Source organism: Rhinoderma darwinii, chromosome 11 (genome assembly GCF_050947455.1).
Source record: "Rhinoderma darwinii isolate aRhiDar2 chromosome 11, aRhiDar2.hap1, whole genome shotgun sequence".
NCBI lineage: Eukaryota > Metazoa > Chordata > Amphibia > Anura > Rhinodermatidae > Rhinoderma > Rhinoderma darwinii.
In genome coordinates, this window is record NC_134697.1 from 24,067,517 (window position 1) to 24,086,663 (window position 19,147).

The 19,147-nt window shown below is 37.9% G+C and overlaps 1 protein-coding gene across 1 annotated transcript in view; it reads right to left on the minus strand.

Moving 5' to 3' along the window:
- Nucleotides 1-340: 340 nt before the first annotated feature.
- The window catches only part of TCERG1L (transcription elongation regulator 1 like), a 142,991-nt gene continuing 124,184 nt past the window's right edge, over nucleotides 341-19,147 (minus strand). The window contains exons 9-13 of the mRNA XM_075843161.1: nucleotides 18,103-18,172; nucleotides 10,641-10,764; nucleotides 9,358-9,447; nucleotides 7,623-7,741; nucleotides 341-4,169 (exon numbers count right to left, since the gene is read on the minus strand). Of these exons, the coding sequence (XP_075699276.1) occupies nucleotides 4,013-4,169; nucleotides 7,623-7,741; nucleotides 9,358-9,447; nucleotides 10,641-10,764; nucleotides 18,103-18,172 (560 nt within the window). The 3' untranslated portion in view covers nucleotides 341-4,012. The remainder of the gene's footprint in view (nucleotides 4,170-7,622; nucleotides 7,742-9,357; nucleotides 9,448-10,640; nucleotides 10,765-18,102; nucleotides 18,173-19,147) is intronic.

Consider the following 19,147-nt stretch of genomic DNA (forward strand, 5'->3'; position numbering starts at 1 on the left):
CAATACCCATACCCAGTTTACACATGTCCCCACAAGTTATTTTGTAGTATTTAGTTTTTAAAATGCCTGTTTTAATAGTAATACACAGCCCTCCCCTATAACATTAATAACAAAAAGTAGCTTAACCCCTTTTAAGGCATTTTACTACAAAATATGGCATTTTGTGGCATTTAAAAAAAAATAAAAAATATAAAAAAATATATATATATATATATATATATATATATATATATATATATATAAAAAATAGTGGTAAAAAACAAAAAGAAAACAAAACACACACATACAAATTTTTATACAGTTGATCAATTTTAATAGATATTGGTTGCAAGACCCCAAATAATATACACATATTCGGTATCCCAATAACCGAAACAGCCTGTACAATAAATATATAACATTATTTAAGGTGAACAACATAAAAAATACATAAAAGGAATAGAAAAAGGATTTTTAATTTCCCTCAAAATAAAACTCAATATAAAATAATCATTTAAGTATATGTACCCCGAAATAGCACCAGAAGAAGTATAATATGTAGCTGTATGAGGCCCTGTCCACTCTGAAACACAATTACATTTTTCACATCAAAATGTTTATTCTCATTATTGTCTTAACATTTCTGTAACGCAGCCTGAACTCCATTTTTTTTTAATACAGAACTCCATATTCCCTGCCTAGACAAAGCTTTAAATGACAAAATGTATACTGTTTATACAGTGAACCCAATAATAAAACTGTTTTCAATAAGCTGCTAAGCTCCTCCTAGTGGTGGCTACAGAATTTTATCCTGTAATGCTATGTGTAGGCATGTTGGATCTAAAAAGTACATAGAAGTAAAAGGTTGTCATTCACATTAAGGCCCTTATTGGCCGGTTCCTCAAGGAGTAATTTTTTTTTTTTTTTAAATAATAAGTTTGTCTTGTGTGTAAGCACCACTGTGCCATATTACAAACTGATCTTACAATGCTATTCATGAGTAATCCATGCTACATTTATATTTTTTGTTTTCATTTGTGCTTGCTTTTATAGTATTTTCTATTAGTTGTAGAATATATCTAATAATAAACATAAGTAGAACTGAAATGTATAAAGCAACATAATTGGATAAATAATATGTCACTATGACAGACCTCTTTAAGTTATACTTATGAGTGTAATTACAAACACTAAGCAGCTCCCCACAGTGTAAAATATGGGGGGGGGGGGCTGAAAAATAGTATTTCCTGCTTCCGTGAAGTTGCATGGTGTATCCCGGGATTCATTTCAGCAAGTCAGAAGCTCTGGAAAAGACCATGTTAAGTATACTCTGTAACAGGAGTTTCAGGCTACAGTCGTACCTCCGAACATTTAGCGGGAACGCCCATAAAACACAGCAAAAAGTTTAATTTTATGTCAATTTGCATAAATCTCTCCGACTTTGCGACCCGTTTGTGGGACGATCCCATGTAAAATTGGACGTTGAAATGTATGCTTCATCACATGACCCTTTTCAGAGCTGCTGACTGGCTTTACTGCTCCGTGTCTGGGTTTACAACTGATCATGACTGATCATTCTATTCAGGTGCGTACCTAGGAGGCTGACGGGGCATGTGCCTTTGGTGCTCATTGTCTGTGGGGGAGGCACAAACAAGACACTATGCCCTGGTGAGGATATTAAGATACAGGTGTAGGGCAGCAATATATATTTTTTTTCCCTGAGGTGAAGGAGAGCCTAGATATAACTCCGATTCTTCTAATATTTTCTTTGAGAATTATACAGATATAATTTGTCATCAGTTGTTAACCCTGTTGCTTATATAGCGGCAGTTTATTCCGCAGCGCTTTACAGAGATGATTATCATTCACATCAGTATGTTTTTGGAGTGTGGGAAAAAACTGGAGCAAACCCATGCAAACGTGGGGAGAACATACAAACTACATGCAAATGACTTTAGTTTCAAACTCAGGACCTCAGTGCTATAAGGCAACAGTGGTAACCACCGAGCGTGTAATATTTAAAATCAGTTGAAGAGGAAAAAAAACATACTGTCCAAGGGCTTGTCCACACTAGTGTTTTTGTTGCTGTAAATCTTTTTTATTTTTGCAAGTTGATAAGCTTTGGCAGCAGTTTGTACCACAAAAACTAATAGAATCCATGATCTAATCTGTCAAGGTCAGTTATATTCAAGAAAACATACTGTGAAAAATGCTAGTGTGGATCCGCCCCAAGGATTTATGCAAAGTTGGCAGATTTGTTGCAGAAATTTCTGTTACTGTCCCATTTAATTGAATGGGGCTGGCAGAAATCCATGTGCATCTAGTCAAAAACAACCTTATTCAGATGAGCGGATTTTCAGTCGCAATAATTTCTGTAAAAAAATTAACCGCTTGTAAATATACTCTAAATATACTCTAACTCTGTTTTGCAGTATAAACTACAATGAAGTCTTTCATACAATCACATATTCAGGTCTGCTGCAACAAATACTCTGAGAATATGAATCAATATCAATATGAACTAAAAATAAGGGTTTGTTTTGCAAGATAAGACACAGACATCAACTCAAATTTGACACGTGTCATTTAAATACATACGTTTTACACAATACGTAACCCATTGCAATATTAACAGCATGTAATAGGGATATAAAATCAGGATAATATGTTGTAAAATTCAAATAAAGCTTTAGATTTAGTTGTGATTTATTAGGACTGAGCTGTTTGTCACCATACACACGCTATTACATTACTGGTGTGTCTATGGCCATCATTAGTCATATGGTTTATTTATGCAACAGAAATAGTCCTTATATTTAAAATGAATGTCCATCTTTTCATCTTTAGATCCAACATTCTGTGCTGATAAATTGCCTAATACATCTTTATAGTGGTCAAAGCTCTGTTTTCTTTTCCAGAGCTCAAATTAACTACATGGACATAAAGTAAAGTAATAAAATTCTGTCTACCTCGAGCCACCACTAGAGGGAGCTTACGTATACAGTTTTAAACAGTAATCTCCCCCTAGTGGTCGCTGCAGGCAGACATCATTTTATAATTTATCTCTGTCCATGCAGGGCATCAGAAGATGAGACCCATGACTGCTATGAGGCTAAATTATAAAATTAATCAACACATATTATATATTTATCTAATAATTTATTCATATTTATTTAGATTAAAAAAAAAAAGACAAAATGGTGTTCACAGGTGGACATTCAGTTAAAGAAAAAAAAAGTGGTGTATAAATGCAATAAACTTAAGACAACATAAAGATGAACATTCTTAAAATATTTATTTATGAAAAAAAATCTAAAATATTTGTGTATACAAATTTGATGAGAAAAATTCCATGCATACTGTCGGCATACAATAAGAAGAACAGAACTATACATCATGTGGCTTTACAAAATAATGGTTTACCGTCGTTTCCATTAGCAAGTTACCTTGAGCAAGTGTTACCACTTATTTTTGAATACTTTTGTGCTAAGAACCACATAATTTAAAAAATTTTACACTTCACAAATAGATTTGACCATATTTTGTAACCATTCGGATAATGGGATAAGGACGTGGATAAAGAATTGTTTTTTCCAGATACACAGTTATCACTAGTTTAAGGGGTATGTGCTTTCAACAAGAACGGAAACGTGTTTTTGTTTTGACATTTTGATGGAATAATCTTCTATTGTCACTTAATTTAGTTCTTGTACATTGTGCATCTCACGGGTAATTTGCATAATTGAAGCAACTTAATATATGACTTGAGATTATAATGGAAAATAGAAACACATTAAACTGAACATTGTAAAAAAATAGCTTCAATATGAAACATTATTCCTTAGAGAACTTTTATTTTTTTCTTCGGAGATACTCTTTATACACTAGGCCGGTCAAGTCTCCAGGATATAGTACCCACATTGGATTTCTTCTGTCTGATAAATTATAAAGAAAACTGTTCCCTCCTTCTTCTTCCAGCAGCTACGACATACAGGAAATGTTTATTGCACGTGTGTAGTGTTTTTTTTTTGTTTTATCTCATTTTCCGTAATCTCATTCTGTTTTCTTTGTCCCGTTTTTTAAGCGAATTAATAAACTGGTGGAAAAAAAGTTCTTGGTCTTTCTTTTTCTGAACAACACGGAAACGTTGGTCTCTTCCGTATTTCTCGGCAAATTCCTTAAAGGTGGTCCTAATGAGAAAAATATAAAATAATAAATATGATGATGAATATATCACAATTTTATCAGGTGTAAGCAGTATATTTACAATATATTCAAACAAAAGTTTTACAATTTTCTCACATACTAGAATACATCGGATGATTGGTGGGATTTTACGTACATGACCTCTGCCGATCTCAAAAAATTCCTGTCTATTTCTTCCTTGCACACCTTCGCTCTGCTACACCACCCGTGCAGGGAACTGCAGCACAGCTCTTTTTAAATGAATGAGGATGTGTTTCAGTACCCTGTACTGCGAGTGGACGGAGGTGTTACTAGGCATGGAAAAACTGCAAAGAAGCTAAAGCACTTAACTAGTGGTGCTTTTCCTGTACAGATATTGAACTTGGAAGGAATGCTGCAAGATTTCAGCTCTGAAGCCTGCAGAATTGTGAATGCAGTTCTGTACTATTCTGTACAGGTTGTAATTCTGGATCAGTACAAGATAAATTATACAATCTATATTAAAAGTTGCAAACATTTTTATATGTATATGAATTTTATACAGTATGTCAATAAAATTGTATTCAAAAGTGATTATACTGTATGCTTTCGGCTGGATTCAGACATGTAGAATTATTTTTTTCCATGTGTTTTTTTTTTCTAAAAACCACAACGTTTTAGATGCTCATGAAAGTAAATGGGTTTTATACAATTGTAATTCACATCTACAGTATAATCAAGCATTATTTTAGTGTTTTGGGTAATTACAAAAAACACTGCATGCCCAATCTCTCTCATTTTTGTTGTAGTTTCTCTCCATAGAAATCAATGAGAGAAACTGAACACAAAATGCTTGAAATATTTTTTTCAATACTGCCTGGTCAGTTTAAAAGTTTCCTATCAGGCTACAAAAACTGCATAGTAAAAGCACACAGAAGCCAAAATAAAATAGTAGAGTAAAACTGCCGTTATTTTTAACCCATTGGCGACATGGGAAGGTATGGAACGGGCTCAAATCGATACCTCTCTGCAACACTTGGGATCGGAGATTAGTCCGATCCCAGCCAATTTAATCACTTGAATACTGCAGTCAATAGTGACCGCAGCATCTAATTCGTTAAAAAGAGGTGGTGGGAGCCCCCTGTGTCAGCTCATCTCCACCCATTTCGCAAAGCGATTGTTGGTTTCCGATGGTTATTATCACAGCTTGGGAGCCTAATGTAGGCCTCCAGATCTGCCATCCTTCTGATTTTATTAATCCCTGCCAGAGACAGGGCTTGATAGAAGCTGATGAATAACACAATACACTTCAATAACAAAGTATTGCAGTGAATCATACCAGTGTTCAAATAATCAAGAGTTCAAGTCCCATAGGTAGACTAAAAACAATCTATTGATTTCAATTGGCAGTGTATAATACTGCACTTTGCCTGTAGGGGTGCTGTAAAGGAATTGAACGCATGATGAAAAAATGTCCCCACAGATTACAGTTGTGATCAGCTTCTTTTTAGAGGACCAAAACTGGTCAACCCGTTTTACTTATGTCCATCTCACAAAATACGAAGAACAGAGTTCATATGTGTCCCCAACTTCTTCAAGCTGCCTATTTTCTCGAAACATTTTGGCTGAATGACTATATTTTTATTGCATGTAGACACTCAGAACTGTTCTGTTGGAACTGTTGTTCCAATTTACACCTAGTTATAATAATTTGAGATATTTTCAGACTTTAAATTTCTTTATCTAAATATCATGACATTTTACAATTTAATGAACTTTCATTATGAAAAAATGTATAAGAGCTAACAGTTGCGCTAAAATGCTTTTACTACATAAATGCTTTAACTATTTATCTACTCTTTGGCACACTCAAAGATGGTTTTATAGAAATGGCACCCTGGGAAACAAATGAGGCATGCTCTCCCCTGGTTTGCCATTTTTAGATATTTTATCTGTAATTTCAGCCCTTATAATACCACCATATAGTGTCAAGATAATACTGACATATACAGTCCACATAATACCACATTTTGAGATGAGCAAATTTCCCGAAATTAGTTTCGGGTCCAATTTTATTGAACCAGCCATCAGATTAGATTCAGTATAAACGTATAGAAAATATTGAGGCACTCACTGGTGAATGCCTCCATATTTTCTATACGTTTATATCAAGTTGGGTTGTGCTGCACTTTTCGATGAGCACCTCTGGGGCAATTTATCTGCTATAATCTATCAAGGAAAAGAAGCCATTTGATACTCTCCAATCCCAATTGATACTGGTTCAACAGTGGCAGCCTTTTCCTTCCTCCTACTAAGATTAGATTCAGTGGTAACAGTAATTCACCCACTGTGCGGCTTCTCTCGCCCAGGCTCATGAGATGTAAGACAGCACGGCGCACTTCAGCTTATACATATGAAAGGAAGCTGTTGCTGCTAAGGCTGGGAAGATCTCCATTGAGGAGAAAGTGGAGGAGGTAGATAAGCACCTGGTGTCGGAACCAGACCTGCACAACCGTAGAGGTGCCACTAGCACCTTGCCTCGTTGTGGTGGTGCATCATCACCACTGCCAGGCAAAACAATGACCTAGTGAGCCGTGAAAAACATGTACTGTCCCTGGCCATAATTGCTGCTCCATGTATCAGTGGTGGCGTGCACATTGCCACACAGTGAAAATTCCAAGGAGCGACCTAAGTTCTCCTTCACATGAGAGTACAAGGCAGGGACAGCTTTCTTTTAGAAATAATGGCAGCTAGGTACGGCGACAACTGCCCTGCCAGCAACTTGGCCAGATGGGAGTTCAGTTGGCACATAAGCGGATTACCGTGCACAGATTGCTGTTTCTTGCCTAGGCATTGCGTTATGAACGACTGATGATAGAACAGAGGAGGAGGACTAGATGATGATAAAAATGAACAGGTACTACTTGTGGATTTGGCCTGGCTACTAGAATGAAGAAGGAGAGAAGGTAAGTCTTGCCTAAATTTCCGTTTGGCTCTGTTATACACTGGACCCGTCGTTATGCCGGAAGCAATAGAGAAGCAATAGCGTAGGCGACTACGCTATTGCTTCCGGCAAAACGACGGGTTCGGTGCACAACAGACACAAACGGGAACCATGGGCACCGGATCCGTCACCATTGAAATCAATGGTGATGGAAACGGAAACCTCTGGTTTCCGTCGATGTCAGTTTGTGTCTGCTCAGGGTCCCGTTCTGACGAAAACCTCCGATGGTACGTCAGAACGGGACCCCAACGCAAATGTGAACAAAGTCTAAGCTCCTTTACCACTTAAATATTCCATTGCTATCAACTGGGAAGAGCTTGACAACCCATTGCATGTTGTCTAGATACTACATGATATATCACATAATTTCTATTTGGTTGTAATACTGATATTAGCAGAATAAAACATCATTACAAATATTGTGAAACTGCATCTATAATTTACTTTTAAAAAAATTAAAAAATTCAAATAATACCTTGGAGATAATTTGGATTCTTCTAGAAGCTTTTTAAATTCTTCTTTGGCGAGCATTAATTTACTTCTCTTTTCTTTATATTCTTCCTTAATTCGAGTCTTTACAAATTGTTCAAACACCTAGAAGTGAAGCCATTTACAAATGTTATATCAGGATAATATCTGAGGTTTTATTACTTTGTCTTTTGCAGCTTCTGGACGAAACTGCTACCAGAAAGCAAGATTCATGAGAATGTCGGGTCTTACATTTAGATGATTGGTACATTTTCTGTACAAATAACCAACTCTCAGACATGTTTAGTGTTCAATTTCATATATTGGAGGCTTACACTTCCTTCCTGTATTGTCCGTGCAGTAGGGGGTGTGTGCTTTATGACAGATGCAAAAAATGCAGTAAATTGACGGAGAAATATCAAAGACTAATACAGTCTCCAGGGAGTGATGTAGGGGCTCCAAGAGACCAGGGAGTGGCGGGGAGACACAGATGCATACAGATGTAGCAAAGTTTATCTTGACTCTGATAACTTGCTGCAGCGTTATATCCCACAACAAAGGCCATTGTAAAGTCATTAAAAAAGTCAAGGTAAAGTTTTTCGCAACAGTGTATTTAACACATTCAGAGTCAAGTTGAAGATTGCTACCTCTGTACAGTGCCTTATCTGCTGGTATAGTGTATTGCATTGCTATTCTACCTAATCTAGGCCTCCAGCAGTACAATAAAAATTTCAATAAATTGTCCACTCTCTAGTGATAATGACATGACAGGAAATAGCTTATTGACAATAAATAACGTTTAGTCTTTTTTTTAGTGGTGTAGCTAATTATTTATAAAATCTTCTCTCGGGAGGCCATATTGGAGGCACACACTTTTTTCCTGTATTATCTGTGCAGTAGGGTATGTTTGCTTTATGGCAGCTGCAATAAATAGAAGTCAGGTGACAGAGAATTATCAAAGACTAAGGGTATGTTTACACAGCCTATGTTCAGCCATTTTTCAGGCAGTAAACGCCCTGAAAAACAGCTGAAAAAATGGAAGCTGAATGCCTCTAAACATCTGCCCATTGATTTCAATGGGAAAAACTGCGTTTTGTTCCGACGGGGCATTTTTAAAAAAAAAAACGCCCCGTAAAAAGAAGTGCATGTCACTTCTTGAGCCATTTTCATTGGGTCAATAGAAAAACAGCTCCAAAAACGGTCGCAAAAAACGCATAAAAAACGCTTGATGCTTAAAAAACGTCTGAAAATCAGGGGCTGTTTTCCCTTGAAAACAGCTTCGTATTTTGCAGCCATTTTTAGTTTAGCGTGTGAACATACCCTTATACAGGCTCCAGGAAGTGAAGTACAGCCCCCTAGGACCCCCAGAAACCAGGAAATGGCAAGGGAGGTGCATAAAGAGACTTTTCTGTGGGTACAGTAGATAGTGTTGCTATCATACCTTATCTAGGCATCCAGGTAACACTCTAATGATAATGAGATGACTGCTCACATTATCCCCGTCCATACAACAAAGTGACTGCGCTAGCGGCAGTGTGAAAACTGTAATATTCCAAGATTTTTTTGTGTGTATTTTTACATTAAAATACCAAAAAAAAACACCAAAAATCTTTTTAAATATATTTATAATAAAAACCTGATTTAAATATTTCATTTTCTCATCATACATTCCTATAAGGGAAAGTAACACGTTTTTGGGGAAATGTCACACGACTGTCATCTAGGTAGAACACAGAACTTGCCTGTTTTCGTTCTTCTGAGCTTAGTAAGAGATATCGAGGATCAAATACGATTTTATGCAGCTCTTTTTCCCATGTGGAGAATGCAGACACCTGCAGAGCATTCAAAACAGTTTGTTTCATTATAGACATTTTTATCTACATGATAAAAGAAGAATCACATTCCATCTTATTATAGTCTGCTAACACTTTAATGGACTTGAGAACCAGCTAATTGAAGCCTTCGTGCTGAGTACCTGGATGAGATAGCAGTTGTTATCGAAGAAATGTAAATACTTAAAGGGAAAGTGTCATCTATATATTTTTTTTCATAATTATAACCAGATAGTGAAACAATCTTTTTTTCTGATCTGTTTTTATTTTTTGATTGCACGTTTTTTTATTCTATTTTCTGTACATAATTATGGGGCAGTCATCTTGCCTGAACTGCTGTTAACAGCATTTAGAGATTTGCTTTACAGCAGCCACATGAACCATAGGAACCAGTGAACAGGATCGGTCCCATTGACTTATATGGGAGAGTTTTCTAGGCATGCTCTGTGACCTGTGCAGAGGTCATTGTGCGCGAAAAAAATAATTTTCTCCATTGCATGCCACATTACGGAGGTATCTTCCTCTAGAAGCATTTATTCTAGAAGTTACCTAATGAAGGCATCATGCAATGGCACACAGAGTTCCTACTAGTCTGTAATATGGGCCTATAGAGACTCCTTGCCATATTAACCTAAGAACATCTTTTTTGCCTACTGTAGGAAAAAATGGGCAAAATGGTGGCTCAGTGGTTAGCATTTTTGCGTCGCACCATTGAGGGCATGGGTTCAATTCCAACCAAGGGCAACATCTACATGAAGTTTGTATATTCTGATTGTGATTGTGTGGGTTTCCTCCCACACGTAAAAAAAACCAAAACATACTCTGCTTCTTTTAAAGTGTACCTTGTGTGTCTCTGGGAAATTTATTGTGAGACTCATTGGGAACAGGGACTAATGTGAATGATGACAATCTGTGTACAACGCTGTGAAATTTTCCGGCCTTATATAAGCAATGTAAATAAATTGTAGGTATGTAGCAGTTTTATATCTGGACTGGCTTGAGATGCTCTTCAACCCAGACTGATATGAAATTAATTGAAAAAGTAATTTTGCAGTTTTCATCACGTCTGGCAGCTTATTACCATCATATTAACCAATAACAGCATATTATCAACAAGATTAGCAGTCAACCGCAAATTGAAGCAGAACCAAATAAAAATTAAGCAAATCATGTAGCAAAATGAGCATCCCTACCCCTCTCTCAAGAAGCATGTTCCTAAAGCATGTCATCCGTTCCTCCAAAGGGGGCAATAATTTCAAGGACGTGGATTTTTCGTCCTCCTCTTTCCCTTGCTCAATAGTATGAGAATCCTCTGTCCTTTAAAGAAAAGAAAAATAATATTATACTTTAGCAAACCTTTAATAAGCATTTATGATATAATTATAATATAAGATCAGCTATATACGATATATTTAAAAAAGCATTGTCCCATTCCAATCCATCAGCTGTTATCACTGGGGTAAGGTGCCAGTGGCCACACACGGAGGCCACTGTAGGAGAAACATACTGTAACATGGTAGCACTGAGTCCAAATACTCTATCAGGACATTTACACATCATATATGGAACACCCCTTCCCCCACCCATATTAGCAAGAGTGGAGAGTTGCTGCAAAGATCAAATTCCTCTATGCAGACCTCAGCGCAAACATGTTTTATAATATTTCACCCGCAGTAGCCTCTGAAGCAGACATGTGTGACCACTGGAACATTCCCCCAGTGATAACAGCTGATAAATTAAAATGGGAAAACCCTATTTAAATATATTGTGTATAGCTGATCTAGTATTATGTTAAGGGTGGACAGACCTGTTCACCCCTACATTTGTTGGAATTGGGTTAAGAAGTCCAATTTCTCATAAAACCAATTCAATACAATATCGTGACATGCATGCAAAACCCTTGACAGGCTGTAATTCACATTGCAACCACTGGGTGGCCACACATAGACACATATAGCATAGACATCTCGTGATAGAGTATCACAGGATCATATTTTTTTCAAAGCTGGTCATCTTGCACCACACATCTCAGGATATGTTGAGATAAGAGGAAATGTAAGGAAGGACACATCTGCAAGTGTGGAGGTAATGGAAATTATTTATCTCTCATCACTTGCATCCTATGTCCCATGTTTGGGAAATGGAAAATTATGGAGACATCTGTTCACATGACTACTGCTGTAAGCCAAATAATAAAATAGGGCTAAATATTGATTGTATCCCCTTTATTCTATATATACAATAATTCTGTAACTTCCTATGCCCCATCTTGAGATATTAAACCTAAAGAAGTTGTCCAGGATTAGAAAAAAATATTTTCTTTCTTTTTTCTTCCAGAAGCAGCATCATGTCTTTCCATGGGCTGCAATACCAAACACAGCCCGTGGACGAAAGTGCCACTGTTTCTGGGAAGAAAAGCAAACCCTTTCTCTAAGACGGGGAGAACATTTTGATTTTAAAAATGTGATACTTCACTGATATTTTTTTTTTCGTCCTCGTCAAAGTAGCAATGTTTTACTTTTATTTGTCTATTTTTTAATCCTTTGTATCAATCGGCTCTGTAAAGACGTTTTACTATAGTGGGATTGTACAGCTTTAAGAGATGGTGAAGCTTTATGAGGTAGAGCGTTATTTTATATGTAATCCATAAAAGGTTGTATAGAGTTTTGGTGGACTCTAGGGGTCCGGCTCAGCTCCCCAGCTCACTTTTCTTGAATAGAAATGAGGAATCACATCAGCTTTACGTTCCATATATTATTCATGGATTTGCAGCCACAAAAGAATGATACAGTATATGATGTACTGTGCTCTGATTCTGGAAACAAGCTTTATTCAACCACAGGCCCATTCATCAAATTCTGCTGTCACTAGATCTCCTTGCCTAGAAATTTATGTCCATTAAAATTGGCAAATCAATAATTCTGTATTTTATGTTATTATTTACAATTGTAGATAGACGTGGAATTCCTTTGAAAGTGTAACTGAACAGATTGGCTGCTTACGTACATGAATACTTCACTATTATAGTACCCTCCATTTCCTTTATTTCAGAAATAATGTGTCCTGATTGGTGCTATATTATCAGACGTGCTGGATTTTTGGATGACCATTGAAAAGTATTGTATATAAAACTTGCCTCCAGAAAGACAGAGCAGAATAAAATATAAAAATGCTGTATCTGCCCTACTATCGGAATTTCCAGATTTTGGCTCAAAGTGGTTGTCCAGGCACGGACAACTGATGACCTATCTACAGGATAGGTCATCAGTATATGATCAGTGGTGGTCCGACACCCAGACCCCGCACTGATCAACTGCTCCAGCTGCCTCCGCGCGCTGGGTGTTATGCACTGTATGTAGTATTCGGAGCTGGAAGAAGTTGGAGCCGTACACTGTATAGCAGCCGTGCCGAAGAACTGCAACTCTGGTCCTATTCACTTGAATAGTACTGCAGCTCGGCCGCTGTTCGGTGAGCGGAGCCATCTGCTTCCGGCATGGACATCCGGTACCTGGAGGCAGCCGGAGCAGCTGATTGGTGCGTGGTTCGAGTGTCGGACCCCCACCAATCATATACTGATGACCTATCCTGCGGATAGGTCATCATTTGACCATGCCTGGACAACCCCAATAAAGGCATTTTGGACCTCTTCTCTATATGGTAAATTCAATCCACAATATAAACCCTTGTCTCCATGACGTAATCATTTCTGCTTTTCTGTGGCTTGACTTGTCTTTTTTGTTCTTGTTGATTCAGGCACCGTTCAGAAGTGTCGGATTTGACACAGATTTCGGAGCAGATCCAATGCACGTGAATGGGGTTTATGCAACCCTGTTCACATGCTACGGAAAATCAGCTGCGGAAATAAGTAGCATGCTAGTTATTTTCGTGAAATCTGCACAGAAAATCAGAGAGTTAGCCACATTGAAAGACAATGGGACTATTCCTTGTCCGGATCTGCTGCACACATGCCTCGGATTTCTGCTGTGGATCATGTAGAAATTTATGCCGGATTTGCAATATCTAAATTTGACACATGTGAACATAGCCTTAGGCTACAATTTATACATTTCCCAAAAAATTACTTTTTCATTTTGAAGGTAAAATTCTATTTCTATCAAATACATAATAATTGCAGAAATATAATTTGGCAATATATAATTTAAAACATGCAAAACTAGTATAATTGTCAGAAACATGTTACTATTATTATTAAATGAAGATAAAAGGTGAAGGAATTTACAGTCGTATTATTTGGTTGTCCATACTAAGTAATGGTAACTGCCAGTCTTATATATAGGAAAGATTTTATTGTCAATCTCATGTCACAGTCTGCAGAGAACCAATAATTTACTGTTATATTTTCACCTGAGTTTCTCCATTTTCCCTCTTAATTAAATATATTATGTTTATACTGATTATATTGTCAGACTCTTCGTGTGCACAGTAAGGTCACATGCACACGGCCGTGCCCGTAATCATGGCCCGCGATTGCTAGCACGGCCGGCCGGTGACTGCCGCGAGCCGCATTTTCGTGCCGTGCTCCCGTGAGCATGGCCCGTAAAAATAGAAAAGTAAGACATGCTCCGTAATTCCCAGCACGGTTCTACAGCACGGACACCCTTCCATAGCGATAAGGAAAGGTGTCCGCGGCCAATTGAACCAGGCAGGTCCGTAATTGCGGACCGTATTGTGGCCCGCAATTATGGAGTTTTTTTACGGTCGTGTGCATGGGTCCTAAAAACAGACCGTCTTGTGCAAACTTCTTTCTTTGTAATTGCTTGAAAAAGTGCGTACTACAATACCACCAAATTTCTGAAACCTTTTGAATTACATTGTCCGTTTAATTTTTACACTCATCAAAATCAAAAGTTTTCTGATCCTCTATGTAAATAGCCTAGATTTAGGCTGGGTTCACACGTGGCGGAATTTCACTTAAATTCCGCTGCGGACACTCCGCAGCGTTAATCCGCAGCGGAGCCGTTTCTGCATTGACTTCCACTTCTATTTAGAAGTGTTCGTTTAGACGATGCGTAACATTCCGCTGCGGAGCATAGGCTGCGGAGCGGAATTTGGTGTCCGCAGCATGCTCTGTCTGTTGCGGAGCAGTGGCGGACTCATGGCGGAATTTCTCCATTGACTTCAATGGAGATTCTAAGTTCCGCAATGAAGTCCGCAGCTGTCATGCACATGTTATGTGTGCTGCGGATGCGTCTTGCTTTTTTGCCATGACATTTCTTCATTCTGGCTGGACCTATGTATTTCTAGGTCTACAGCCAGACTGAGGAAGTCAATGGGGCTCCCGTAATGACAGGAGCGTTGCTAGGAGACGTCTGTAAATAGTCACTGTCCAGGGTGCTGAAAGAGTTAAGCGATCGGCAATAACTGTTTCTGCACCCTGGACAGTGACTACCGATCACAATATACAGCAACCTGTAAAAAAATATAAGTTCATACTTACCGAGAACTCCCTGCTTCTGTCTCCAGTCCGGCCTCCCAGGATGACGTTTCAGTCTAAGTGACGGCTGCAGCCAATCACAGGCCAAGCACAGGCTGCAGCGGTCACATGGACTGGCGCGTCATCCAGGGAGGTCGGGCTGGATGCCGAAAGAGGGACGCGTAACCAAGACAACGGCCGGTAAGTATGAAATTCTTTTACTTTCACTAGGGAAAGTGCTGTCCCTTCTCTCTATCCTGCACTGATAGGGAGAAGGGAAGCACTTTTCCCGCAGTCCGCAGCAGCTAGTCTGCATCAATTTACTGCACATTTTGTGCAGATCCGCAGCAGAATCTGCAACGCAGATTCTGTGCGGCATTGATGCGGACAGTTGCGGAGGAAATCCGCCACGTGTGGTCATGCCCTTAAAGTCAAGGTTCACCTTAAAACATTTTCTGATTCCTCACTAAGACTGATGCATGGAGTTTCACAGGTGGACATCTAGCCTGAGGAGTAAGGGGGCCACTCTGGCCATAGGGTTTGTTGAAACAAGTTTTCTGTCTTCTCTCATCACAGATACTGCATCATTCCAGTCAGCCAATCACAGAGCCTCTATGGTTTTCTGAGCTGCTCTGTGATTGGCTGATAGTTGATGCAGTATTTGTGACGTTAAGCAATCTACAATCACAGAGGGGGCAAAAAAAACAAAACTCTGTCACTTAAGAAGACATCAGTAATATAAATGGCACCAGGTAGGTGGGTGGCCCTGTTACAAATTTTTGCATTGGGCCCAGAAGTTACTCCTTTTCCACCAAGGATGCTATCAATAACCTCTTTACTACACTAGACCACAAGGGATGTTACAATTAACCCTTGATATAACACTGTCACAGCTGTAGCCCACCAGGGATATTATAAATAAAGGGAGTTTGTCAGTAGATTTTATGCTACCAAATGGCTGACACCGATAGGTAGCTATCGGCTAACGGATTAAGGACATACCTGTGTTTCTACTATTACTACTTGAATTAGTGAACAAAACTTAACCCCTCCTCTCCCATTTGAAATTGACTTAACTTTACTTTTTTAATGGCTTTTCAATAGCTTTTGTGATAACACGCTGCAGAGTCAAATTAAACTTTGCTATAAAAAGGAATGACTAGTTTCACTCTCTTTTTTTAACATAAAATTCCCATTTTTAACATAATTTCAGAGTTAAAATTAAAAGAAAAAGTTGAGTAACTTTGTAAATACTTTTCTTTGTCAATTTGTGCAGCAAGAAAATAGTTTTCCTTTAAGCTGTTGCACAAAATGTGGAAAGTTTCTTGAACATTTTTTCTTTTATCAGTATTGCACATACTACTAAGTTTTCACAAATTCTTCACTTTTCCAAGGTTCTTTTAAATCGAATGATTTACCTACATTTTTACTAATTAAAAATATATATACAGAAATGTAAATTTTCTTAAATCCTATACTTTACTCATCAATGTTTGACTTTGTACTTGACATCCATGTTTGTTACAAATCTAATTAAATCAATGAAGCGTAAAACATCACCTTGAGGTTCCATATACTTTATTTAATCTTTAGCAGAACCCTACAATATATATTATCTTGTTTTTAGGACATTAGTCCTGGGTGTAGCTTGTGGTTACTCTGCATACTCTGAACTGCTTACAGAAATTAAGTCTTCATTTATTTGTTCGCAAGATCTAATTAAGAAGTCCATTAGAACATTAGCGTCACATAGTTGCTTGCTTTAATGCCAGAGAGATCAATTACTTGCTTCAACTTGAACGATGAATGACAAAGCTAGAAAACTGTACACAAGTTAGAACTTAATGATGTGACATGGCTTAGTATCCAAGTGTTTCTTCCATTTTTATTATGCTAAAACATTTAAAGGGGTTGTTTGATTTTGAAAAACATTTTTTAATATCCTATTAGAGAATTCTGACTGTGTGGAAAGTGTCTCTCATTTTGGTAGACCGAAAAAGTTAATGGACTGGATGTTGATTTCAATGGGAACAGTGTAATGCTTAATTTCTCCTGTGGTGGCGCTGCAGGGAAGTTAAATACTTGCTGCCAGGTTCCCCCACAGATTCCGGCTAACTGATTGAGATCTCACAAGCGGAAAATCCGTTATTAACTTATCGGCGAAACCTTCTAACAAAAAAGGGATTCAACAAAGTGCTTAACGCCTGTTAGCCTCTCAAATATTAGAAAGTAAGAATACCTTTCAATTTGAAAACTACCGTTGAACCCCCACACTATGTACAGATTTATCATAATGTTATCATTCTCGTTTAAAATTAAAATCTGGGCAAAAAAAATAAAAAATTCAGCTTTTAGCCAGTCATATGAAACACTACAGATTTAGCAATCCTTATCTTGACTGCAGTGTGATATTACACAACAAAAGCCACTGTAAAGCCATTGCAAAAAGTCAAGTTAAAGTTTTTTCTACTGTGTTTTTAATGTGTTAATAGTCAAGGTAAAAGATTGCTACATCTGTACATACCCTCCAAAGTTTTACTTATTTGAAAATCCAGTGACATTCACTAGGCTAGTGCTGAAGCCTGTGATGGCCATGACAACATGACAGGCAAGAAGCACTGGCATGATGCACATGGCAGTCCTCATAGGAAATACTACACCTGCCAAGTGGAAACATGTCCAGCAACTCCAAAGGTATGAAAGTTGCCAGCATAATATAAATATAATTCAAATATAGTTCGAGTCTATAAATGCATATAGGAAATAAATGTTATACGTTTCAGTGGGAAAAAAAGGTGTTTCTTGAGGAAATATCACAAATGTAAACTAAGTGACAGATGCAATCTGTACACTTTGTATTGATCTGCCTATGACATTGGCAGAACATACACATCTTGCAGATGATGAAGAAATAAAAAATGGACAGATAGAACTTCACTCCCAGGAACAGTCATAGGAAAAGAATTTATGAAGCCCTGTTGGCACAGATCAAATAGATCAAGCCCTAAAGTAACATACAGCAGACAGAAAGCCCTGAAGAAATGTACATTAGACATCAAGCCCTAAAGTAATGTACAGTAGACATGAAGCCCTGAAGAGACATACAGTAGACATCAAGCCTTTAGTAATGTACAGTAGACATCAAGCCTTTAGTAATGTACAGTAGACATCAAGTCCTATTGGCACAAACAATACAAATCAAATCATGCAAGGGGGCTCACTTATTCCTCTTAATTCTGGAGCTGTGTTCATTATAATTATCTTCTGGGACAAGTCCATCTTTTTTGCCAGCTGGTAGGGACAAGAAGAAAAAAATGCATTAAAACCAAAGTAATCAGGATGTTGAAATACCCAAAACACTCCTATAATGACAATTTTATGTTCAATCTCAGAAGCCAAATGTCTCCATCTCAAAACAATGGACTAATTCCCAATCTTTGAGCTGAACACAAAAAACCTAATGAACTAATATTTAGCTTTCAGAGCCACAGTGCCGCGTTGTTCGTTCTGAGATGTTGGAGTAGAGCCATGTGCTCAAATTGATTTAGACTTTTGGCAGAATGTTTATTTTCAATCAGATATATGGCTGCACTAAAAAGGCGTTTTTAATATTGGCAAGTGACTGTTTTCTATTACATTACTAATGAGGAAAATTACTTGTCCCCAAAAAGGAATCGAACAGTGCTGACAATGCTTTTTGATCTTGGATGTGGTGAAACCACATGCTCAGGGGTACACAGTTTGCCCCATCTCGAAAAAAAAACATCCATACATCTTATTAGGGCATATATTGCTCATAAGCCCGAGAGTAGAGAGCTACTGAGCATCAGGGGCTCCCACTATGATAGACCCAGCCCTTGCATGTATTTTATTTGAATATCCTCCATGTAATACTATATATCCCAGCTGCAGGAGAAATATATGGCTGGCCGCAACTTATGGCAATTACAGCTGATCACCATGGCTGTTTAAAATTTTTTTGTCATGATGGGACAACCCCTTAAAATGAAGTGCATACAGGAGTGCAGAGGCAGTTGCAAGCAGTGCATTAAATCTGCCTTAAAGAGAACCTATCACCTTCCATTATTTAATCTGAATCATTTAGGCTCTGTTCACACCTTCATTTGTTCTTTTCCGTCAGGCTTCTGGTGCGTTCTGATGGTCAGAATAGCTTAGCATTCTGCAGTATTGTATCCAGCACAAATAAAACTGATACCTGACGGAGCCATGACTAATTCATTACGGAAACCGGATCCGTCATAACAA